The 25,774-nt window shown below is 42.8% G+C and overlaps 1 protein-coding gene across 2 annotated transcripts in view; it reads left to right on the plus strand.

Annotated features, from left to right (window-relative positions):
* The window catches only part of DENND3 (DENN domain containing 3), a 40,935-nt gene extending 20,802 nt beyond the window's left edge, over positions 1–20,133 (plus strand). The window contains exons 11-23 of one of the 2 annotated variants that reach the window (XM_075024035.1): positions 2,413–2,516; positions 2,822–3,003; positions 4,847–5,368; positions 6,650–6,930; positions 7,489–7,659; positions 8,597–8,726; positions 9,206–9,313; positions 10,508–10,647; positions 11,891–12,051; positions 13,462–13,595; positions 14,650–14,765; positions 14,895–15,032; positions 18,600–20,133. In XM_075024035.1, the coding sequence (XP_074880136.1) occupies positions 2,413–2,516; positions 2,822–3,003; positions 4,847–5,368; positions 6,650–6,930; positions 7,489–7,659; positions 8,597–8,726; positions 9,206–9,313; positions 10,508–10,647; positions 11,891–12,051; positions 13,462–13,595; positions 14,650–14,765; positions 14,895–15,032; positions 18,600–18,800 (2,388 nt within the window). In that variant the 3' untranslated portion in view covers positions 18,801–20,133. The remainder of the gene's footprint in view (positions 1–2,412; positions 2,517–2,821; positions 3,004–4,846; positions 5,369–6,649; positions 6,931–7,488; positions 7,660–8,596; positions 8,727–9,205; positions 9,314–10,507; positions 10,648–11,890; positions 12,052–13,461; positions 13,596–14,649; positions 14,766–14,894; positions 15,033–18,599) is intronic. The other variant, XM_075024036.1, reaches the window with a different exon arrangement.
* The last annotated feature ends 5,641 nt before the right edge of the window (positions 20,134–25,774 follow it).

A 25,774-nucleotide genomic window follows, 5' to 3' on the forward strand; every position in this document is an offset into this window, starting at 1 on the left:
ACAGTGTTCTAGGAGAATTCCGTCTTGACACAGCAAGCCAAAGTCCAAAGTTATAAACTCCTGTGATGTTTTTCAGTGTCATGATTATTAACCAAATAAAAAGTTTAGCTTAGTTAAATGAAAAAAATAATTGTTTGGAAGATTGTTACCCTGAACTGGGAGTGTCTATGGTCAATACCTAATTTCTGAAGGGATGCCAGACATCTTTCTCAGCTTCTTGCACCCTTTGATGCAATTTACAGAGTAGTTTTTAACACATGCTTTATGAAGTAGCTTCTTATTTTAACCAACTGTAAGACATGTGCTGTTATTTAAGTTTCTCAAAAGTAAAATATTATCTTTGCTTTTTGGGTGATACTATAGCTTGTTTAATAAACCTGTGGGTCAAAGCAAAGGTTTAACAAGGACTGTAAGAAAGTGCATCTGCCATTTTACATTTACTTTTAATTATGTTCTATGGGTGCATATGAAAGTTACAGAGGTTTCCTTTGCCTCTAGAATTTGGCAGTTGGCTCTCTGGAGTAACTGTTTTATATCTGGCAAAAAGATCTGTTAATTAGTATCAACAGGCTGTGGTTGATAACACCTTTTTTGTTTCCTGTTTTGTTTGCTACTTCAAACATATAAGAAAAGTTTCTGAACATCCATTTAAAGGAGATGTCAGTGTGTGAACGAAATGATCAGAAAAGTGTCTCATTTTGCCTAAGTGGTAGTTGCCAAACTTTGCAGACTATCTGGCAATTCAAAGATAACAAACTGATGAATCCTCAATAGGAAGCAGTGTTTGTTGGATAAAACTTCCAACACTAGCAACCATTCTTAAAAACAAACAAATAAAAAGGAAAAATTAAAAAGAACCTATTAATATGTCATCAGGAAAGCAATTAATCGGAAATGTTCTGACCAGGATTTCAAATTAATAGAAATAATTAAAATATTTTCAGTAGCACTTTCTAATGTTATAAATGAAATAGTGGCAATTTTATGAATGGAAATTTAAAATTCATTTAGAATTCAGATGTGCACATTTAAGAGCTTTGAGCAGCTGACTCACTTAAATACTATAACACATTTTGGCAGCTTTGCTTTCAAGTAAATCTTAGAAGATAACACAATATGGAGTAGTTACTAGTTGTATCTAGAATTATATTAAGAGAACTCCAGAAGCTATTACAAAGGACTCTTTCAGTTCCTGCAGCTTGTCATCTCTTGTACATAAAATTGCCAACAAAATATGCCATCTACTGGAGAAATACTTAAAAGCAGAAATCTTGATGCTTTTGCAGATGCCATTTTACAGGATGCGTTGCAAATGGATTGATAAGAGGCACCTTGAATAAGAATAACCTATTTGTTTGTGAAATATTTCTATTAATTTCAGAATACCTAGATTACTTATGAATCTTTCTCATTTGCTTTTTAAAAACATCATAGAACTACACTGATGTCTGATCAGTGGGTATTTTGGGTTGTTGGCATGGTTTTCTTTTTTTCGGTCCTGTGATAAACTCCAAGACTAACAAGGGTACTTTAGGCAAGCCTCTGGGATATATCATTCATCAAAGTAATTTTTCATAGTTACATTCAAAGATACAACTGTCTTTCTGTTAGTAAGTTTGTAGAGGCTGGAGGTTGTATAAACATAAAGACAGGATTCCTGGTTATAACAATATTGTCTCCTGATGAAGTTTGCATTTGATTTGCTGAATGGATTAGTTTTCTGAATTGTTTATTGCAAACAATACTAAAAGCCCTGTGCTAGAACTAACATTTGTATAGTCCACATGTTGTATTGCCTCAAATCCTAGCTTTCATCTTGTTCTAATTTGTGGTGGTGGGAGATGGTAGCTTTCCACTCTTTTTAATTCACACTTCGCATTTTTTATGGTGTCCTCTATCCTAAAAGTAGCAATTTGACCTTTTAGAAATTATTTCTGGATGACACCACGATAATTATGTGAGCAGGGAACAATTTTGGGGGTTACCAGGAGAAAAAATGACTCACTTGTCTTTTCAGTTTGATGGCATAATGTTAATTTAGAGTGCCACAAACTTCTTATTCCAAACCATAGACAATATTATCAGCACTTAGTTGTAGGCAGAAAACATACTGTTAAACTTGTAGCTAAAACTCTCTGTTTTGCTCAGTATTTCTCATTTTTGTTTGGTTTCATCTTTTGGAGGGCCATCTGAGACTACTGTTTGCCACTGAGCAAATATCATGAAAGTACAGAAGGTGAATGGAAACTGAGTTAGTCTTCTGTTGTTGAAGCTTTCAAATATTTTTGGTTTTGTGATTGCTAAATTGGAAGTTCTCAGCTTTGCATGTGTAAAGGTAATAAAAATGAGCAAAACATGATAATAAAAATGTAATTGTAAATGATCCACAGTTAACCAGTTTGTGTTTCACAGGTTCTAGAGACCTACATGTTTCACTCTTTTCTTAAAGCTCGTCTGAACAGAAAGATGGATGCTTTTGCTCGACTTGAGTTGAGCACCCAGTCTGAAGAGGATCGGTAAATTTTTCTCATTCCTTTTTTCTGGTTTTGAACCTCCTGTTGATGTCAGTGATAAAAGTCCTTTTGACTCTATTGGTATGAGATCAGGTCATCTATGAATAAGATTGACTAATTGATAGGCCATTTTATTAAGCTTACTGTAGAAGGGTGATATGAACATGTCTAGCCATGGCTGTTGAAATTGTAAATTGGTACTATAATTGTAACTTAACGCTATTGTACAAAAAAAAATAAATCAGTAATTTAGTGTGTATGTATACTGAATTTTAAAACTAGTTATATATTATTTTTATTTTTCTCAGATTAAATTTGATGTTTCATACTCCAAGGAGACTGACTATGGAGAAAATGGCTTCTAAACAATTTAATCCACAGTACATGATTAGTAGGCGTATGGTAATCAGTATGCCTAATCTACAAGATATCAAGCTGCCAGAGGGCCCTGCTAGAAATTCCTCACTTCGAAGAATAGAAACAAGTGTTGGTAAGGGAAGAATGTGTTGAACAAATACAGTGTCTTTTCTGTTGTCTTTATGGGTGACATCACAGAATAATTTTCACAGAAACAGTGTCAGATGCTGGAAAAAAATGGTGAGCTGAGTCATCTTGAGTTGGGGCTTATCTGTGCTGCTTCTTGCATGTTAACTCAGTCTGTAGCCTGCTCTAAGTTTTGCTGTACCAGAAAAGACTGATTGGTCACAATAGGATTGATATTGGAGAATTACTTCCTGAGTTGGTAACCATGTTCAGTCCTCACCCACCTTATGTCCAGGTCTCTACTACCTTTAAACATAGGTGTGGTGGGTTGACCCTGGCTGGACGGCAGGTGCCCACCAAAGCTGCTCTGTCACTCCCTCCCTCGCTGGACAGGGGAGAGAAAATATAACAAAGGGCTCATAGGTCGAGATAAGGACAAGGAGAGATCACTCGCCAATTACTGTCATGGGTAAAACAGACTTGACTTGGGGAAAATTAATTTAATTTATTACCAGTCAGATCAGAGTAGGGTAATGAGAAATAAAACTAAATCTTAAAACACTTTCCCTCCACCCCTTCCTTCTTCCCAGGCATAACTTCACTCCTGAATTCTCTACCTCTTCCCCCCGAGCAGCACAGGGGGATAGGGAATGGAGGTTGAGGTCAGTTCTCTGCCTCAGCTGTTTCTGCTGTTCCTTCCTCCTCAGGGGCATGACTCCTCACGGGGGAAGACCCTGCTCCAGCATGGGGTCCCTCCCACAGGAGATGGTTCTCCATGAAGTTCTCCTACATGAGTGCTTCCCACAGGCTGCAGTTCTTCACGAACTGCTCCAGTGTGGGTCCCTTCCATGGCGTGCAGTCCTTCAGACACAGACTGCTCCAGCGTGGGTCCCCTGTGGGGTCACAAGTCCTGCCAGCAAACCTGCTCCAGCGCGGGCTCCTCTCTTCACGGGTCTTGCCAGGACCCTGCTCCAGCACGGGCTCTCCCATGGGGTCACAGCCTCCTTTGGGCATCCCCCTGCTCTGGCACAGGGTCCTCTCCAGGCTGCAGGTGGAGATCTGCTCCACCATGGACCTCCCTGGGCTGCAGGGGGACAGCCTGCCTCACCATGGTCTTCCCCACGGGCTGCAGGGGAATCTCTGCTCTGGTGCCTGGAGCATCTCCTCCCCCTCCTTCTGCACTGACCTGGGGGTCTGCAGAGTTGTTTCTCTCACATATTCTCACTCCTCTCTCCAGCTGCAGTTTCTGTTCTGCAACAACTTTTTCCCCTTCTTAAAACTGTTAGCCCAGAGGCGCTGCCACTGTTGGTGATGGGCTATGCCTTGACCAGCGGTGGGTTTGTCGTGGAGCCAGCTGGCATTGGCTCTGTCGGACATAGGGGAAGCTTCTAGCAGCTTCTCACAGAAGCCATCCCTCTAGCACCCACCCCCACCCCCACCCCCCCCCCCCGCTACCAAAACCTTGCCATGCAAACCCGATCCAGTAGGCTTAGGCTTATCACTGTTTAACAAAGCAAGTCCTATAGAAACTGCACAGGGGCAGGGGGTTCCCTTCTTTTTTCTTTTCCTTTTTTTTTTTCTTTTTTTGGGTTTGGTTTTGTTTTGTTTTGTTTTGTTTCCCAGCATTGATATTATCAGATTAGGGAATATGCTGATAATGAGGATGATGAACATAGAAATATATCTGTGTCCCTAGCACACCTGTAATCTTACTTGAATTTCATGCAATGTAATTACTTGTTGCTGTGATGGGGATTCTTTTTGTTTGTAGTATTGCTGGTTGTAAAGATACTCACGCTTTTACTCACTGCTTATACTAATCAATACAGTTTTTGTTTGTTTGTTTTTAGCTGTGAAAATGCCCTCCAAATCAGTCAGTACATTCAAAATCCCAGAAATTCACTTTCCTCTGATGTTCCAGTGTGTTCACTCCTACTATACAGACTTCTTCAACCATCTCAGCAAAGCTATAAATACCTTACCACCTGATAACTCAGCATTGCTGGCAAGGTACTTCTACCTCCGGGGACTTATTAGCTTGATGCAAGGGAAACTACTAAATGCGCTTTCTGACTTTCAGAACCTAGATAAAACAGACTTAAGAATTTTTCCTACTGATCTTGTAAGAAAAATAGTGGAAACTATGCCTCCTTCTGAGCGTTTGCAAGCAGACCGCAAACCTGAGCTGAAAAAGCTGATAAGTCGAGTGATGGAAAAACAAAGAGAAGTTATGAAAATAGATGACCATGTAAAAAATTTTGAATTGCCAAAAACACATATGCAACTGGATGATTTTGTGAAGCGAATCCAGGAATCTGGGATTGTCAAAGATATAGACACTATACATCGGTTATTTGATGCCCTAACAGTAGGTGAGTATAAGATACGTTTTTAGTGACCATCTACATTGGTGCAATGACAACTTCAAACTGTTTTTTTATGAACCAAAATAAAATTTTTGTCTCCAGTTGTTTTTAATTATTATTCAGTATTTTCTGGGCCTCTAAAGACTCACAATATGTGAGCTGTATGGACAATTTTATTTAATTAGGATAATTACAGAGAATAGATTTAATGCATACAAGAATGTCTATATTTGCATCCACAATAAGGACAAGGAATCTACTTAAATGTGGGCACACAATTTATAATTTTTCACGTTGTGTAGGTGAGATAGTTTTGTGATCTGATGGTGTGTGGTTCTGCTTTGGCTTAGATTATGAGTACAGTGAATACAAGACTGTCCTAACTGCTAATGGAAAATACCTCTGTGTTACAGAACGACGAGGTAACATGGCAAGGTGGCCTTTGGTTAAAAATAAACTAACAAAATCCAGAATTAAGTAATTACAGTTAAATTCCTCTTGGATGGTCATCATAGCAAAAGGAGAGGTTACATTTATATTTGAGAGAACTTTCTTCTCTCCTGAGTGAGATTTGAATCTTGTGATTGATTTCTAAAAACATAGTTTGAGAGTGCTTTTATAAAATGCGATTCAATTCTCTTTCTGTGCCTAGTTACTCTAGTAACTGTTATGTTTTGTGGCCATAAAGCATTAAACATTGGTCAAAATAGCAAAAATATAGCAAGACTTTCTGAAGGCAGAGGTAGCATACATCTCACAAGAATTTGTGTGTGTTTGAGATTCTACTGTCTAAACAGTTGAATTCTTAGAATAATTAATTACTCAGAATACTGGTTGCTCAAGTCTTTAAATGTTACAACTTTAGCTTTTATCCCATGTTGGTAAGTATATGATATAGTAGTATTCAACAGAATAAAGAACTGGAAAGTCATAATGAAAAGTATTCAGTTCAGTAGGGAAGTACAAATCCTTTCCCATTGGCTGACTGGATTTTTGGCATTAGTTTAAAAAAGCAAGACTGACACAGTGTTTGCTCCCTCCCTCCGCAGAGCAGGGTGGAAGGGAGGATGCCAGATGCATGGGACCTGTGGCCTAGGCTAACTGCAGAGGAATCTTTCTATGTCAAGAGAAGAATTTTATCTCTTAACTGTTTTCCAGGCCTATTTTTTTTGTAGTTTTTGCACCTTGCTTACCCATTATGCTGTTAGAGGCTCGATTAGAAAGTTAGTATCTTTTTAAAGCTATCTTTCTGTGTAAATCTGTATAATAGTTTCTCACAGTAAACAGGTTTTAAAAATTTTTTAGGACATCAGAAACAAATTGATCCTGAAACATTCAGAGATTTCTACAACTACTGGAAAGAAACTGAAGCAGAAGCTCAGGAGGTGAATCTGCCACCAACAGTTATAGAGCATCTAGATAAAAATGAATGTGTCTACAAATTATCCTGCTCAGTTAAAACTAACTATGGTGTAGGAAAAATAGCTCTGACCCAAAAGCGCTTGTTCCTTTTGACTGAAGGAGGACGTCCTGGCTATGTCCAGATTGCTGCTTTCAGGGACATAGAGGTGAGCATCAAGTAACTTGTTGTTCTCATGCATGCTTATGGATATAGGCCATGTTCCATTCTGCAAAAAGATCTGTCTCTCAACTTAAAGTTTCGGTAACGAGTGTAGGAAACACCTCTGAAATCGGTAACTTATGAGTGATTAGATAAAATTCTGGGTCTTTACACCAAAAATTTCAGAGCGGTAGTACGGTTTGCTAGGTGCTAAGATGACATAGAATAAAAATCTAGAGATCATAACCTATAGATGTACAGAAATGTGTGAAGTGCAGCACATGGCGTACAGAGCTGGAGAAGTTTAATAACATGAGCATTAAGTGTGCTTATTTGACTGTGGTGCCAGGGAGCCAGCTTGTATCCACTGTGGAGCAAAGGCTATACGATGTTGTTTGGAACTTACATTTTCATAAAACCGTCTCTGCTTAACAGTGTGTATGGACAATTGAAATATTTAGTTGTAGTTAGAAATCGAGAAAGTTGCCCTGTAAGATGAGTGCTGCACCTTATCTGTGATTGCATGGTACAGTCTCCTTGTTTTCTCTTTTTCATACCTTTCCAGGATGTTAAGAGCACAACTGTAGCTTTCCTTCTTTTGAGAATACCTACTCTGAGGATTAAAACATTATCTAAAAAAGAAGTCTTTGAAGCTAACCTTAAAACTGAGTGTGATCTTTGGTACCTGATAGTGAAAGAAATGTGGGCTGGAAAGAAAATGGCAGATGATCACAAGGTATAAATATGGGAATTTCTAACCAAATTAGTATGAAGTATGTGCTTTCTGTCTCTGTTCTAAATAATTCATGCACCAATCTTAGAATTTCTAGGTGTCAGCAAACAATAGCTAAGTAATACACTTTTATTTTTGCTGTTACTTCTAAATATACTACTTCTGGAATAATAATAATGAAAAAGATTACATTTAAAAATATAGGATATTTTTTCTCATCCATTGGCATGGAACTTTTAGTTTAGTTAGTAGTTCTGTGAAATAGTTTCTGAAGTCCATAATGTATGAGAATAGTGATCTTAACGAACAGAAATTTTTCCCCACCTTGCTTCAAAACATAATGCATAGAAAGTGTTTTGCCATGCTGGAAGCCTGGTGACTATAGATCCTTTCAATGAATAGAGCAAAATATATTCTTCTGCCACAGAAACCTTGAGAAAAAGGATAATTTCAGCAGGTTTTCCATTTAAACCACATAATTCTTCATGACTGCTGAATTTAATAGTGAAAATGTAGCTCGGTGGTTCTTCAGGAAGCATTTGAATCGTTTTAGCCAAGATAAAGCATAATGCATACTTCCCTCCCATGAAGAAAGATCCAGTCTGAAAATGGGTATCCATCCTATGTCTGCTGTATGTTTTCCATCACTGCCATTCATGTGGGGTTTTTTTGCATATCCTGTATCAAGATTGTGTCAGATCTGAAGTATTCTTTCAGTGTAATGAATTAACACTGGCTCCTGGCTGTCTGCTCTGTGACCTTGCTTGAGAGTGGAACATGTGATGTGGGAGTGGGGTTTGACTGCAAGCAGCATGTATTATGCTGCAGGGCAGCAACTGGCTAGTGCTTGTGCTAAGCATGACGTGTTGTGATTATTGAACATGGAGACTTGTAAGAATAAAGAGCAATAGATAAACTACAGTAAGACTTTTGTCTTCAGGATCCTCAGTATATTCAGCAAGCACTGACAAATGTTCTCCTGATGGATGCTGTGGTTGGTGCCCTGCAGTCCTCCAAAACCATATATGCAGCCTCTAAGCTGTCTTATTTTGACAGGATGAAAAATGAAGGTCAGTCACATAGCAGTGCTACAAAGCCTGCTGTTGTTGCATCATCTGTCTCATCTTTTTCTGTTTATATTCTGGTTTTCAAACTGATTATCTGTAGAAATACAAAACCACGTTAGTCTGATTGCACTTTCACAGATGTAGCCTATTGAATAGTACTAGAAAGCTTAGGTTTTTGTTTTGTTGGGTTTTGTTTGTTTGTTTTTGTTTTTTGCTTCTGTGCATCAGAACCTTAGTTGGTATGTCTGTCTCTGTGTTGGATACTGTGTTTTTGTTTCGGTTGTTTAGACTGCTTGGGTGTTGTATGCATGCTTCTGCTACCAAAATTCATACAAATGGTGTTTGGGCTCTCCTAGTCAGGCTAGAGGGAAAGAAAAGTGAGAAATGTGAATAAATGGTGCAGAATTCTTATTTTGTAAGAATTACAGATATATTTTCAGTTTAAGTGTGTACTTCATGACCTTTTAACAAATCTATTTTAGTGCCTATGATGGTCCCCAAAACAACTTCAGAGACATTAAAGCACAAGATCAACCCCTCAGCTGGTGAGACATTTCCACAGGCAATAGATGTCTTGCTTTATACGCCAGGTAAGGTGATGTATTGCTTGCTTTGTTAGCCCAGCTTTAATTAGCCTATAAAGCATGTTATCTCCTAACACCTGGTATTATGACTGCCTGATTTTGTTCACATTCTGACATGCTTTGGTAGTGTGTTGAATACTAAAACAGAAAATCATTAAAAAAGAACAGTAATATTGCACATTAAGATACTCCAAGGCATAGCTTTCACAGTCTTAATTTGTCTTCCTGTGTGTATATGCCTTATAATAGACTTCAATTATGTGTTAATGTGCCAATTTCCCATTAAGACTTCTGCCTCATTTATTGAGCAGGGTGGATGAATGATGCTCCACCATTGATCACTATTCATTGTTATTTTTTTATTTTTCAGTAGAGTCATATGGGGTGTTTGGTTGAACCACAGTCCAGGGAATAGTGTACCACCTCTTGAAATCCCAGCCAGACCTATAAGCCTGTCACTCTCATTGTATAGTATGTGACCTAATGTACTATTCATCGCATGTAATTTAAGTCCATCCCTGAAGAAAGCAACATCAATATCCGTGTGAGCTTTTCTGTGATACTTGGCACATTTATATCTGACTAATTCAAAAAACATTGGAGAAAAAAGAAAAAGTTAAAGACTGTGTGCAATGGGCATGAATTTAGGTAGCAGATATGTTAGTTCTGGGAGTTCCTAACTCTCAACTTCATAACCTTACTAGTCTTCTGATGTAAGTTCGTACATAATTCCTAGTATTTGGGCAATTTGAGACAAAAGGGGAAAGTTAGTGGAATTCCAAAGTTAAGGAAGTGGGCAGGAGCAACTCTGTGTGGGTGGGTGGTGGTGCTTTTCTTTCTTTGTAATATGAGGTTTCTAAGTGGAGCTCTAATGGAGCAGATAGAATCCATGGATTTATTAGTTGTATTTCATAGGGCTTAAAAGCCTTCCTGCAATGCTAGTTAGCTAAGTACTTAGTCATCAATGAAAAAGGTTATCTCTGCTCTGTAAGATTAAATCATCAAGTGAGCTCAATAAATAGATGAGAGCGAGCACGAATTCATTGTGAAAATTGTGTCATTCATTAACTGGTGATGCAAGTTCCAGAACACGGATGTGTTTTGGTAGAAAGCTGCTCTGCCTAATAATGGTTTTCCCACGTGTCCCCAAAAGTGGTTTATTTTCTTTTACCTCTCTCATCTTCTCTGCTTCATTTCTAGGGCATCTTGACCCTTCAGAAAGACCTGGCAATGCTCATCCAAAACTATGGTGTGCTTTAAATGAGGGGAAGGTGGTGGTCTTTGATGCATCTAGCTGGTCTATTCAACAGCACTGTTTCAAAATGGGCCGCTCTAAGCTGGTAAGACTGACACACATACCACAATTGCTGCTTTAGCTTGATGTTTTTGTTGCTATAGCGTATATGACCCTGCACTGCCATTCCCTAAAAGTTGTAGAAAGACACTTGAGTTCCTTGGGCTTTAGTTAACTTGGAGAAATGGAGGTTTTTGAGAAAAAGGGAGAGGAGAGAAAATGAATTCATAATGAAACAAGTCAACTGGTGAGAAGTGATGGATTGGATGTTGGGAGGGCCTGCTGGCCTAATAGTCTGGGTTCTTGGGGCAGGAAGTCAGGCTTGAAACAGTTGAGGAGAAAGAGTAAGAGAATCAATATAAAGAGAAGATGAGAAGGGGACCCCTAAGAATAGATGAAAAGTCACCTGTGCTGAAGAATTGGAAATTGGGGAAAGGTGTAAGGAAACCAGATGGATGATACTGAAAGAGAGAGCGAGCACTCTAAAAGATGGCGGCTCAACCAGCAGGTTAAAGAGAGTTGTTGCCTGTTACACCTGGAAAGAGTAACTCACTTGATGAAAGGGGAAGCTGAACCAGAGCTGCAGACTGAATGAAAAACACACAGTACAGAGAACATGCAGGAAAACAGATTGGATAGGTCACTTCTGTGAAAGCTGAGAAACATTGTTGTAGATGAGTGTGGGAGAGAGTCCAAAAGGGAGAGGTAAAGCTGATGGTGAAGAGCTGGGTGAAGGGAAGATGGAAATCCAGAAGAGTCAGATACCAACTTATTCTAAAGAAGATAAAGAAAAGAGGAGGAAAGTTTGGAACTGATGGGACTCAAGAGGGAGAGAAATAAAGAGCTTCTGAATGAGGGAAGGATGTTCCAGAGACAGTAGAGAAGGCAGTATTTTCTTAGACACTACTTCTAGTTGAAGTAGGAAGTATGTTTGTATGAGACGACTGGGACGGCTTCCAATCCGGAAAAGAGAACTACACTAACTTCTGTGGTTTCCCCTGATGCCCTTTGTAACTTTTACTTTGTTTCAGCCAGGAAACACAGCTTTGAGTCAGTTACCAAGATATATTATTAATGCTATTTAATGAAGGATAAACTCGGCAAAGAGATCTGTCCTCTCTCATTATTTATAGAGCAAAGGATAGGATATTGGAGTGAGCACCAAGTCTTGATCTTGTACTGTAATCACAGAAAACTGCAGCATCTTAATATAGCCTTTTTCCATGTTACATTAAAGAGTGATTTTTTTTTTTTTCTAGATTTTATTTAATCCTACTTTTTCTCCCCAGACTTGTATGATCATGGTAGAACAGAGTCATGTGTGGATCGGTTCTCAAGACTCCATTATTTACATAATCAACACCCATAGTATGTCTTGTAATAAGCAACTAAATGATCATCGTTCTGATGTTACAGACATCATTGTGGAGAAGAAGAATGGAATACCCAGGTATATTTAATTACAATGTTTTCTTCTTAAAAATACATATAGAAGCAAACGTGAAGGACGTCTGTACCACCAGAAGAGTCATGGACAGGTGGAGAATCTTCCTGTGGGTAAACAGAAAGCCATTTTATGTAGCTAGAACAGTATTCACCAGCCTTAGAGAATTTGGCCCGCAGTGAGCAGATCCAAATTACATAGTATTATGCTTTAATTATTTGACTGAATCAAAGGTGAAAAGTTAACTTGTGCTCAAGGAAAAGGAGCCCATAGAGGAAATCAGTGAGTGATTTTCCTAGATGTTGGAAAGAATTTATTGTTTTAAATGGTGGCAAGGGGAGTTTATCCTGCTAACATAAGCCTTCATTTAACTTGTTTTTGTAGCTCTCATATTGTATGTGGTAAACTAAGAATTTCGTTTTTAAAGAAAGAGCATTATTTACTTTAGAACAAAGAGGATAAAGGAATGCTTTTTTGGACAAGGATGAGAGCAGCCAGGAGTTGGCAGCATCCAATGATGAATCAATACAGATGCAGTCTAAAGACCACTTCATTTTTGCTTTGAGCACATCATCGACTAGATGTTTACAGCATGCTTCTGGATTTTTCTTGCCTGTTTGTTTGTAAAACAAATAACACATTTATTGTTTTGTTCAGACAAAATGCTTTTGATCTTTTGGTAGTACTAGGAAGAGTGTTGGCTGGAGGCCTTAACCTGCTGTCTTCCCATGGGAGTGGCAACTCCCGGGTCAGACCAGACATCAGCCATAGCTCTGCCAGTGGTGCAGCAGGTGTGACTGGGTTTCAGGGAGAATTTGCTTGGGTGTTGTTGGAACCTTCTGAAAAAGGTTTTCTCATCTGAAGACAACACATGTTAAAGGATAAACAAAAAAAAAGATAGTACAATTTGTTTTCTCAGGTGCAGTAGCAAAGAAAAACAGTTTTGAGATATTTTTGTCATAACTTGAGAGGAAAACAGAGAAAATCCAACAGGCAACAACGTTCAGGAGAATTATAGGGAAAGTTTTTGTTCTACTTAATTCCTCATGCATGATGTAACACATGCTCTAGTTCACTTAGAGCCAGATCCTTCTTTAGGCGTCTTGGTGGGCACAGGATGGATATGCTCCTTTCCACTCAAGACTCTGGTCACCTTGTTTAAAAGAATTGAACCTGTCTAATTGTTTGCTGTTAAAGTAATGGTAGTGTCTGGCCTTGAAGCCTTTTGGACTTCAGTCCATTTTTTGTTGGAAATCATTACTGTGCTTTACTCTTCCAGTCTCTGAGATGAAGGAACATTAATTTGGCTTACCGTAAAATTGGTTATTTTGGAAGTCTCTTCTGTCTATGCACTCTGTTCTGAACATGAACGTATGCTATACTATTGTTACTATTTTTTTTAATCTGTACCAACAGTGAAGCATACTCAAGCAGTTTAGATGGAACAGTGATTGCTTGGAATATCAGCACTCTGAAAGTTAACCGTGTCTTTCAGCTGCCCTGCCAAAATCTCACTTCTATCAAGCTTCATAATGACCAACTGTGGTGCTGTAAGTTCATTCTTCAAATAATATTAAAAAAAAACCCCAAACCTTCATGTAATATGCTGTTTTATTAGACGAAACAATACATTGATCTCAAACTCAGACTTATGTGTACATGATGTTCTTCCCCCATTCTCCACTTGGTCTGTTTTGTTTAAGCAGCCTTCTGTAGGTGAGGCCTCTAAAACATTTATATAGATGGCTAGTTTGGATCACTCCTGGAGGTATTGCCTCTGCTGCAGGATGTGACTTCTGGCCACGCTGTATTTGTCTGACCTCCCCTGGCAATGCCTGTAAATTGGAATGGAAACCTTTGAGAAAGTCCTTTTAAAGTCTAGAGGGGCAATATTGGCTGCAAATTCTTTTTGGTATTTGAGCTAGACTTTACAGTATTGGTCTGACCTGGTAATCCCCAGGCCTGCATTTTGGCCACTTCTAGAAATTTGTTGTCCCCTCTGTAGCAGTTTAGATGAATAATGTAAAGCTTTGTGTTAGAGTAAAGGGTCATCTTGAAGTTGTTCCATGAATGGTGACCGATTCAAGAATTTTGCATTGATTCTCAGTATTGCCATACATAAGAGCCTGGATCCAAACATATTTTAACAGAACAGCAGCTAAAGCCTTGGGAAATTCCTGGTCCTGCTGTGGGCAGTAGCGATGCTGGCATTGCTGTGGTGGGGTAAGGATTCAGCCCTGTTAACTTTGTAGCACAGACACTTGGTCTCAGTTCTGTAAATTAAAGTAATTATGTACTTGAGAACCTAAGTATGAGATGTCCTATTTTTAAGGTGTTCGGTTTTTCTCCTCTCATGATTTTTGGACTCTAAACTAACGGGTGTATGCACTGCAGAATAGCAACTAGCATCTGGAGAAAGAACAGATCTAAAAACTAGATACTGTGGGAAAACAGGAAGAAGTACCTCAAAGATTTCGCTGTTGGTTGAGAAACAAGACAGTTGTTAGATGCATCCATTTATTTTGTCTCTTTTCTCCATGATTTATAGAGATGGAGGAAGTAGTAGGCACTTCTGTTACTAACCCTTTATCTTTAATATTGAAGGTACTGGAAGTTGCATACTTGTAGCGTCAACTCATGAATTTCAACTACAGATGAAAATTGAGCATCACCTGAAGGATGTGTGTTCCTATTTTCTCTGCTTCCAGCTCTTTCCTGAGGTATTACATTTAAATTGTTAATAGAGGTTAAAGGAAGCATGACTATGTGGCATTACAAGCCATAGTTACTTAATGCAATATACTTCCTGTCAGCAGTGCTCATGTTAAACATATCTTTCTGTGCTTTAGAGAGATGAAGTGTGGGCATCTTATTCGGGGAGTAGTGACCTGTATATTTGGAACACCAAAGACTTTTCAAGTACACCTCAAAAGATTCATCTTCAAGATTGCTCCGAGATTACGTGTATGATAAGAGTTAAAAATCAGGTGAGACACATTTGGACTGTTTTTACCTGTTGTGGAATTCTTTACTAAAGTTTTGTTTGTTTGCAGCTTTCATGGGCTGTCATTGGTTAGCTTCCTTACTGGGTGTTTGCATAGGTACTGGTTTGAAACATTGATTCTTCTTTGAAATCAGCGAAGCTAGTGACTGCCCAGCACAACTCGCTGTTACAGGTATACCCCAAAATGCATGTTAAGGCAGAAGCCTCATCAGTAATTAAATGCATGGTGACTTTTATTAACCATTGACATTTTCAGGAAACTGTAGAAACTGAAAGTTTAGGTCCCTTGATATTTAGTCTCAGGGCTCCTTAGACTAAGCCTTGGAAAAGGTTAATAGACAAACAATAAATGCCAATTAGCTGGCCTATTTTTGTAGATGACCTTTTTATTGTTTAGTTACCACATTCCTAACTCAACAGAGACCAAAGGAGCCAATGGCTTCCTGTCTTAGCATCTTGTGTCCCTGTCATTATTGGCCTCAAGCTGAGTACCTGCTTTTTCTGCATGGTGTCGGTAGCTGTGCAAATGATTGTAGTTGTGATACCACGCGGACAGGTTTAGGGTTAATTTGCAAATAAATAGCTAATATATACCTATTGGGAAAGCAACTTTCTGAATCTTTTTCTCAGGTTTCCCCTTCTCCTTTCCTTCCTCAAAAATGACTTTTTTTTCACGAAGTGCCTCATGAAATAGGGAAGCTTTCTGTGTATTCAACTCTTGGTTAGATCTGTGAACTAAAATGGAAAAACTTTTTGAGATATCCTTCCCCAGAGTAGAGATGGATATATTTAACCCCTGTTTTAAGGGAATTAAAGGATTGTTTGGAAACCCCAAGGCATTAAGCTCTCTTTTGTTCTACTTAAGAACTTTGTTCCTTTTCTTTTCCACTTATTCCTTGCTCAGCTCCACCTTAACTAACATTGTAGTTCAACTCATTGATACAAAAGGAACAATTGGAAAATATTCCTGTGTGATCCATCTCCTGAACCTGAGTGTTCAATGCACCATCTTTCAGCCTGCCAACAGCTCAGCAGCCTTGGTTGTCCAAGGGGACTGTGGAGCCTGTTGTAGTAGCTGGAGCACCCATACTCCTCTTCCACACAGCATTACAGTTACTGAGAATGAACCTGCAGCCTGGTAAAGGCTACCAACAACGCTGGTAGAGTTGTCTGCCACAGGCTTGCTTTTAAGTGCTTTAATTAAAAACAAGCCATTGTTTGTCTTTAGGAAACCTGAGACAAAACCTATTGCATGTGTCTATCTGAAATAGGATGCTTTCTGGCTGGTTAAGCGTTACTGATACACAACAGTGAGTGCTTACCCAGTACAAAACTATGCACCAGAAGACCACAGCTGTTTTCTGTTGCGCTGGACCAGGTGCATCTAACCCCATATTCTGACTCTTAACAGTGGCAATAGCAGTGCTATATAGGGAGAGCGTGTGAACCTGGCCTGTATCTGCAGTCCATTCCCCTTAAGCTTCCTCACTGTCTATGGTTCTTGTTTAGGGGAACTAAAGTGTGCACCTCTGCCTCAGTCTTTTATTATCTATTTTTGGACCCAATCTCTGTGGATCGCATCTCATTTTGAACTTGCTGGTGCCACAGTTTCCTGTAGCAGAAGTTTCCAGAAGTTCACTGCCAGCCATGTACAGGGAAGTACTTTCTTCTAAGTGAAACTGAACTCTTACTGGTTTCCACATGTGTCCCTTACTTCTCTAATTGCAGGATGTGTTGAACAGTGGTTCTACATTCTGCTTATCTGCACTTTTCTGATTTTGTAAACCTTAATGTGATCCCTCCTTAGCTATCTTCTCTCCAGCCTAAGGAGTCCTGGCTTTTTTCATCTTTGTTCATATGACAGCTGTTCCTTTCTCTCGATAGTTTTAGTTACTCTTCCCTGGATTTTCTCTGCTCTTGCAGTGCAGAGAGCAGAACTGCACACAGCACTTGATAGGGGCATGCTGTGGTTTATACAGTGGTAAAGTGACACCTTCTGTCTTATTCTCTTCATTGGGTCTGTGGAGCCAAAGGCAAGTTGAGTTGCCAAGGCAAACGGTTCTGGTTCTGGCATGATCATAGAATCATAGAATCGTTTAGGTTGGATAAGACCTTTAAGATCATCGAGTCCAACCGTCAACTCAACACCACCATGCCCACTAAACCATGTCCTGAAGTGCCACATCTATGTGGTTTTTGAACACTTTCAGAGATGGTGACTCCACCACTTCCCTGGGCAGCCTGTTCCAATGCCTGACAACCCTTTTGGTAAAGAAATTTTTCCTAATATCCAATCTAAACCTCCCTTGGTGCAACTTGAGGCCATTTCCTCTTGTCCTATCACTAGTTACTTGACAGAAGAGACCAGCACCCACCTCGCTACAACCTCCTTTCAGGTAGTTGTAGAGAGCAATAATGTCTCCACTCAGCCTCCTTTTCTCCAGGTTAAACAACCCCAGTTCCTTCAGCTGCTCCTCATAAGACTTGTGCTCTAGACCCTTCACCAGCTTTGTTGCCCTTCTCTGGACACGCTCCAGCACCTCCATGTCTTTCCTGTAGTGAGGGGCCCAAAACTGAACACAGTACTCAAGGTGCGGCCTCACCAGTGCCGAGTACAGGGGAACAATCACCTCCCTGCTCCTGCTGGCCACACTATTTCTGATACAGGCCAGGATGCTAGTGGCCTTCTTGGCCACCTGGGCACACTGCTGGCTCATATTCAGCCAGCTGTCGACCAGCACTCCCAGGTCCTTTTTTCCACCGGACAGCTTTCCAGCCACTCTTCCCCAAGCCTGTAGCGCTGCATGGGGTGGTTGTGACCGAATTGCAGGACCCGGCACTTGGCCTTGTTGATCGGCAGCGGAATGCAGGGTTTCCTCAAGTGGGGAAACCTGAGGGGAGTGGAGAGACCCGCCAGGAGCCGGCAGCTCCTGCCACAGCGGCTGAGGAGAGCAGCGTGAGGCCAGGAGCAATGGCGGCCAAGCCCCCCACACCTATAAAAGAAGCTCCAGAGGAGCGCTAGCAGCCAGAGCGGGCAAACGGGGCTCGGCATGGCAGTTGGTGTGCAGGGAGGATGCTCTAACTCTGCCGGTTTGACCAGGGAGCAATGGTATCTACCCAACAGAAGACCTTGTTCTCTCTAAACTCTGCACCTTCCTCAACTGACGCAGCTTCCCAGGCAGAGCTCCGGTGGAAGATGCTGCCATCCGGGTGTCCGTCTGCAGGCCGTGCCCTGCTCTGACACCAGTGCAGGACGGCAGCAGTGAGCACACCTGCGGGAGGTGTGCCCAGGGAGAGGAACTCCTCCGCTGAGGGACAGAGCTCGGGGAGGGGGGGAGTAGGTTAAAGAGTGTCAGGGAGTCGGAGAGGGAGGTAGATGTGAACTCCAACAGATACATATGTATAGGAAATTTTCAGTGTTCCACTTTTCCAGCTTAGCAAGAGAGAAACCTCAGTGTATCAATGTGGCACATAAAACTTCTCGACTGTGTCCTTAGACTGAAATGTAAAGTAGTGAAAATGATTTTGTTTTGGTTTGTTTGTATTCCAGATGTGGGTTGGCAGCAGCGGAAGATCGCAAGGCAAAAGCAAAGGGAAGATCTATGTGATCAGTACTGAGAAGAAGACTGTGGAGAAAGAGTTGGTTGGTCATGCTGATACAGTAAAGGCACTGTGCTCAGCAGAGGACAGGTACGTCCTTAGCGGCTCTGGAAAGGAAGAAGGGAAGATTGCCATTTGGAAAGCTGAATAGTTAAGCTATTCAACACATGTCTGCCTGTGCCAGAAAAAAGTGAAGACCTCAGGCTGTGTTTATTTCAGCATTTTGCATATATTTCAACCACCTGTCAGTGTTACTGTTTTGTATTTATTGAGTTATTTTAGTCCCTACGTTGTTGTAGAAATCCAAAATAGAAGTGAATCTCTCCTTGCACCTTGTGCTGCTCCTGCACTTTTGATAAAGAAACAGAAATGTGAATAGAGGGGTCACTGACTGTAAACCTGATGTGTGTTGTTGTGAAGGGTCAGGGTTATAGGCCGGACTGTGTGGTGCAGATTGCATTGAGAGAACTGAAGTCAGCTCAGTAATTCCACTGGAGCACTTTTTGGGCAGTGCATGGGTTGCCTGAAAAGCAGGATTCGCTACTGTCTTTACAGCTGGAAATGGTCACTGAAAAGAAAAAGCTAAGTGCATTTGTTGGATTTATGGAGTTACTGTAAATGCTGAGAATCTTTCTGAACTAGCAGCTAGATTTAGCTGGGAAGACTGTCCATTACCCCTGTATGTATATCTGTGGTGCTGTATTATTTAAAATGTAGACACAGGCTCTCCCTGATAGCACTGAAAACTCCCTGCTGGTGAAACAAGATACTTGGATATTCTTGATGACTGTTTTACTTTTTAAACTTGTCTTTTCCTTTAAAAACAATGCACAGCACTTGACATTTGTAACAGTTTGTGAAACTGATTTTTTTTTTTTTCCATTTGAAGTACTTAATTTATTTAATTTCCGTATATATTATACTTGCTTTTGGAAGCAACCTTTCAGTTACTGTACAAGCAAACCTCTGCCACTCTTCCCTTCAGTCGCAGTTTCTGTAATCAGAGCAACTGCTGTTATTTTGTGTAGAACCTACTTTATTTTTAAGTACTGCAGAGTCATCAAACTACTCCATAATTACTGAAGTGAGCATCATCAGATTGCGGTCTAGAGGATTGTCTTGAGCAGCATTTCCTAATCATTTCCTCATGTACCTTGTTTTTTCCATTGATGACAATTATCTACAACTAAAACAATAAATCTATGCAGAGTAGTTTTATCTGTATCAGTGCTGAGTAAAGTGGAATACCATATTTAAAATATTGTAAATAGAAAGAAAAAATGGGCTGCTGCTTTTGTTAATAAATATAAAACAGTGCAGGCCTAACAGAAGTGTAAGTTACTGGAAATGTACTCCATGTAATATTTCTAACTCTTTCAATGTGCTGATGAAAGGTTTTATCATATGATAGTAACAGAAATTTTAACTTGGTTGTTTTTTTTTTTTTTCCAATTTAAAATATTAAACACTATATTGATACTCTGGCCTCTTTGTACTTTGTTCTTTTTCCTGTGTAACTCAATACACAATACAAGAATGATGATTTTTAGCATTGACTTGCATCCTGTCTGTGTACTATGCAGAATAATTGCCTGGGATTTTCTCTTTACACATTCTTTATAAAACCAGCTTCTGTGGATAATGTGTCCTCCTTTGAGCCCCTCATCTGTAACTTTCAGGTTCCTTATTTCCTCCCCTGACAGCTGGCTGGCTGGTGGTGGTAAGTGAAATGAATCATTTACTGAATTAAAGGATTTCTCTGTACAGAGACACACAAGTGCTGCTAATGAAATTTCACTTGCTGCACAGATGAACCCAGCTATACCATCCTGCCACCTGCCTGTTGTTGCCTTCATTGATTTTTTCATTCCTGCCAGACTTTTTAAACCTGTTTTTGCCTTCTCAACTGCTTTGTACCCAGCTTGTGAAAATGTCAGATGACAAAATTAGCAAATGTCTATTTTTATGCTTGTAAATTCTTTTATTGATAAGACTCCAAAGTATTTTATTGAATAGGAACATAATGTATCGAGTAGATGCCTCCTTTTTAAAAACACTGCTTTAATACCAGCTGTTGAACACCAGTATATAGGAGAAGAGTTTAACCACATCAGAACCAACCGTGAGATACGAAGATCCTTCAAGAAAACTAACCCATCCTCAAGAGCAGGAGGACCAGCAATACCAATTCAGCTGACTTGAGGAGCACAATGGCATGCTGGTTTGTCTCTCCTGGTGTGACGAGAAAGCTCAGGTATGTGTTCACTTACCATTTCAGCTTTGCTCCAGCATTCCAGCTGTAGAAATGAGCCTGCAGGAACAGCGCTGCAGGATTTTGTTCAGTTTTCAGTGGATTTTCAGTTACTTCTCGTGGGCCCCCTTGGTGGTGGGAAGGCACAGGGGGAGGGATCCTCAAATCCCTAGTGGTCTTCAGAGCTCCTCTTTGCCACGATGCCTACTAACAGCTTGCCAGGTCTGGTTGCCAGTGTGCAGCCTGCACTGATCCTGCTGACTGATGCTGGCTCGTGACATCTGTGTACTTGTCTCTGTCCGGCTGCTGTTTCATGCTGGGGTAAGCTGTTTGAGGCCGAGACCATGCTTCTCGTTGTGCTCATGTAATGCTTGGCATGACGCTGTGTTGGCCCATAGCAAGGACTACTGCAAATTGCAACACTATAAATACTGGTGCTTGATGGCTTGGATTTTGTAAACCTTTTGTTGAGCCTTTCAGTTAAAAAGCAGATTGTCAGGACTCCAAACAGGCTGCCAAACAGTGGGAAAGTTTTATGCCCTACCTGAAATGGTCTCACTCTCAAAACAGTGTTTAGAGGTTGTTACCTGAATAGAAAACAGAAGTTTTATAAATATATATAAATTTATTGATCAGCCAGACAGAGCTCCTGCATCCTGCCAGCTTGTTCTCTTTTTCTCTTGCTCAGAGATTTTGGTTCCTCTCTGCCTGTCTCCAAGTAATTGCCTCCTAGAGAAGGGATAAAGTCCTTCCAAGCAGTAGGATGCCCCTTGCAGAGAAGAGAGACAGTATAAGTAAGTGAGCGATGGGTCTGAGCACACTCCGTCCCTCTCTTGTCCTAACACTGAGCTGCTGTTGGGGTTAGTCAGCCTCCGCCTGAGCCTCCGGCCAGATCCTCCCGGAGTCCAGCTTGGGCCATTGTCCCCTTTTCCTCTGCCTCTGTGAAGTGTTGCCCATTTCTTCGAAGCCAGTTGAAGTTCAAGGCTAATGTTTGTTCAACTCCTTTTTGTTGTTGATTTTTCCCCCGTCTCCTCAAGCAGGGACACTTGAGGGGAGCGGAGAGACCTGCCAGGAGCCGGCAGCTCACACCACAGCGGCTGAGGAGACCGGGGTGGTGGGGCCAGAAGCAACAGCAGCCAAGCCCCCCCCACCTATAAAAGAAGTCCCTGGGGAGCGCTAACAGCCAGAGTGGGCAAACGGGGCTCGGCATGGCAGTTGGTGTGCAGGGAGGATGCTCTAACTCTGCCGGTTTGACCAGGGAGCAATGGTATCTACCCAACAGAAGGCCATGTTCTCTCTAAACTCTGCACCCACCTCGACTGACGCAGCTTCCCAGGCAGAGCTCCGGTGGAAGGTGCTGCCATCCGGGTGTCCGTCTGCAGGCCGTGCCCTGCTCTGACACCAGTGCAGGACGGCAGCAGTGAGCACACCTGCGGGAGGTGTGCCCAGGGAGAGGAACTCCTCCGCTGAGGGACAGAGCTCGGGGAGGGGGCAGTAGGGTGAGGAGTGTCAGGGAGTCTGGGAGGGAGACGGACTACGGGAACTGCACCCTGCCTTCCTTGGGACAGACCTGTCGGGCAGACAGGACACAAGGTGTGGAGGATTCCCTGTCCTCTCCCCACCCGGCAGAAGGCGGTGACTGAAGGGATAGGGGGCAATGCTGACAAGGTCCTGCCTGGTGCAGCAGGTGTGTCTCCTCCATGACTTCCCCACCTTCCCAGGCGCCCTTGCATTATAGGTACGAGGCTCTGCAAGTGGAACCGAACAACAATGAGAATGATGGTTCATCTAGGTTGGAGGTGTCGCCAAGGTTAAGTCGGCCTATGCCCTGCGTCAAAACTGCTTCCATAAAGAAAAAAGGGCAGGTCATTGGGAATCTGCTTTTGAATGGGGATCCATGAATGTTGGTCACTTTTTAAGACCCCTGTCTTAAGAGTCAGGAGCAGACAATTCCAAAGTGTTGGAAGCCAAGCAAGTGGGGCAGAAGGCTGGCTTAGCTGAGCAGGGATCTTCTTCTAGAACTTAGGTGGGAAAGGAAAGTGTACGGACATTGGAAGCAAGGACAGGCAACATGGGAGAACGCCAGAGAGCAGCCCCGCAGGAAGAGATCTGGGGGTTTGGATTGATGGCAAGTTGAATATGAGCCAACAGTGTGCCCTGGCAGCCAAAAGGGCCAACCGTGCCCTGGGGTGCATCAAGCACAGCATAGCCTGCCGGTTCAGGGAGGTGACTGTCCCACTCCACACGGCACTGGTCCCACCTCGAGTACTGTGTGTAATTTTGGGTGCCTCAATATAAGAAGGACATCAGACTATTAGAGTGTGTCCAGAGAAGGGTGACCAAGATGGTGAAGGGCCTCGAGGGCAAGACTTAGGAGGAGTGGCTGAGGTCAGTGGGTTTGTTCAGCTTGGAGAAGAGAAGGCTGAGGGGTGACCTCATTGCAGTCCACAACTTCCTCGAGGGGAGCAGCAGAGGGGTGGGTGCTGATGTCTCTCTGGTGACCAGTGACAGGACATGAGGAAATGGAATAAAGTGGCATCAGGGAAAGTTCAGACTGGATATTAGGAAAAGATTCTTCACTGGGAGGGTGCTCAGTCACTGGAACAGGCTCCCCAGGGAAGTGATCACAGCACCAAGCTTGTCAAGAGTTCAAGGAGCATCTGGATGACGCTTTTAGTCATGTGGTTTAGTATTCGGTAGCCCTGTGAGGAGCAGGGAGTTGGACTCGGTGATCCTTATGTGTCCCTTCCAACTTGAGATATTCTGTTGATTCTATGATTCAAACCAAGGGATGGCAGTATTTACTTCTAGAAATAACCCAGCTGCGGAAATGGAAGCTGCTTGGAAATTCAGGCTGTCTTGTGCTAGCTGTGATCTCCCTGATGGGCTCCTGAGGTGAGGTAGGAAACAACCCTTCCTCTGCCTTCCAGCCTCTGTTCATGAGTTACTTTGGGTCTATTCGTAGGACTAGGCCCCTTTTTCCACCAGTACCGATTGAATCCTGCCTTTTGCTGTCAGCCTTTTAGAGCGAATGAAGCAAAAAGCCAGCATCACCCCCCTCTGCCATCAATTAATTCCTTCTGTTGCTCTTTCTGCATCCATTTCAGCTGCTGCCGTTCCCAGCCCTCTCGCCACGACTGCCCAGGGGTGCGTCACACCCCACGGCGGGGGCTGCTGTTTGCCGTGTGACATGGACGGGGGTCCTAGCTGCTGGTTGGGGGCTGAGGATGAGGTAGGACGTAACCTGCAGGATTCCCCCTGGTGTCTGGCTTTCCCCTCCACGGTGCTTTACCCCCGTGCCTCGGTACAGGTCCCCCGCTCTCGGCAGCGGGTGGGTGGCCTCGGTGCCACCCCTGGTGCCAGGATGGGGAGAATGCTGCTCAAACGCCACTTGGTACCAAGTACAGCCTCCCAGGCCCAGAAACAGAGGCAAACGCTGCCTGCTCGGGGCTAGGAGCTGGATTGGCAGCTGCCCACCACCCTCGACCCCAGGATTTGGGTCCCTGTCCTGCCGCAACGCCCCTTTCATCGCTGTGGTCCTCCAGGGCTGGTTCCCTGCTAGGTGGCTGCCCCTTTTCGGGGTCCACATGGGACCCCAACTCGAGAGTGTGTGCCCTGTATCACCCCCTGGAAGATGGTGACACCCTACGGGCACATCCCACGTCCCCAGCGAGCTCTGTGCTCGCGAGTGTGTCACGCAGCAAGGCTGGAGCTGCTGGGGAGTGGGCGGCAGTGGGTCTGGGAGCGCACGAAGTCTCAGCTCTGCCTGATGCCTGCCACCCCCCCCACTATGGGAGAGATGATACCCCGGCTGCTGCAAAACCTGAGGGATGCAAGGACTGACCCCACTGGGGCAGATTGGGGCAGGGGGGGAGATACCGGTTCATGGGTTGTTCCATCCTCTGTCCAGACTGGAAAGCAGGGGCAGCGCTGGCGTGGGCTCCTCTCTGAACTATTCCCAGCTGCTCCAAGGCCACTGCGAGCTATTTTTTAAGTGACGCAGCTCCTCTGTCCTCACCCCTTCCACACAATGCTCCGGCCAGCTCAGACCTGGCACCCTGCTCCCAACCCCGAGGAGGGACCCGGTGCCTCTGGCCAGGGATCACAGCGTCCGGGGGATGAGTCACATCTCCTGAGCCGGGCAATGTGTTTTCTCACCTCTCCTCCTCGCTAGGGACCACCCCGCAGGAACAACAGCACCAGGGAGGTTTCTGTTTCCCGCTGCTCAATCCCGGCCGCATCCTGCCACGACACTGGAAAGGATGAAGAGGGCTGCCCGTCTCTTGGCACAGGGGATAGGGCTGATACGCAGATACTCGGGAGGAGATGCGTGGGCAGAGCGGGGCTCAGTGTCATGCCTTGCAAGACCCAGCCCCAGGGAGGTTCAGGTTTATTTCTTTGGTGCTTTCACAGCCCTCTGGCCTCTTTGCTTTTAATTGTGCCAGGAGAGGACAGGGATGTAGGACAGTCCCTGCCACTTAATCCCCACTTCATTTTGGGCTCTGCCAGGTGGTTGGAGTCTCCCAGGGTGAGGACAAGCAGCCAGGGTTCTGCTGAGTGAAGTGGGATAAGAAGAGGAGGCTTTTGCCCTTTTTGCCCTTTTCCCTCAGACTTCACAGTAGCCCTCTACTAGCTACTCTGAAGAAAATTAACTCTATCCCAGCCAAAACCAGCACAACCCTTTTCTGGGTTGTCTGTAGGTATTTGGAGTGGCTCCTTCCCTGGCGAGGCAGGGTCCACGCTCTCCTCTTGGTGCTGGTGAAAAAGCAAGTTCATAGCCCAGGCCGAAAGTCACATTTATTGCATTTTATGTTTTCACTTCTTCCTCCAATCCAGTGAGAAAAGAGCACAGCTGAGCTGTGTTTAGTCAAAAA

This window comes from Buteo buteo, chromosome 3 (genome assembly GCF_964188355.1).
Source record: "Buteo buteo chromosome 3, bButBut1.hap1.1, whole genome shotgun sequence".
NCBI classification, from domain to species: Eukaryota; Metazoa; Chordata; class Aves; order Accipitriformes; family Accipitridae; genus Buteo; species Buteo buteo.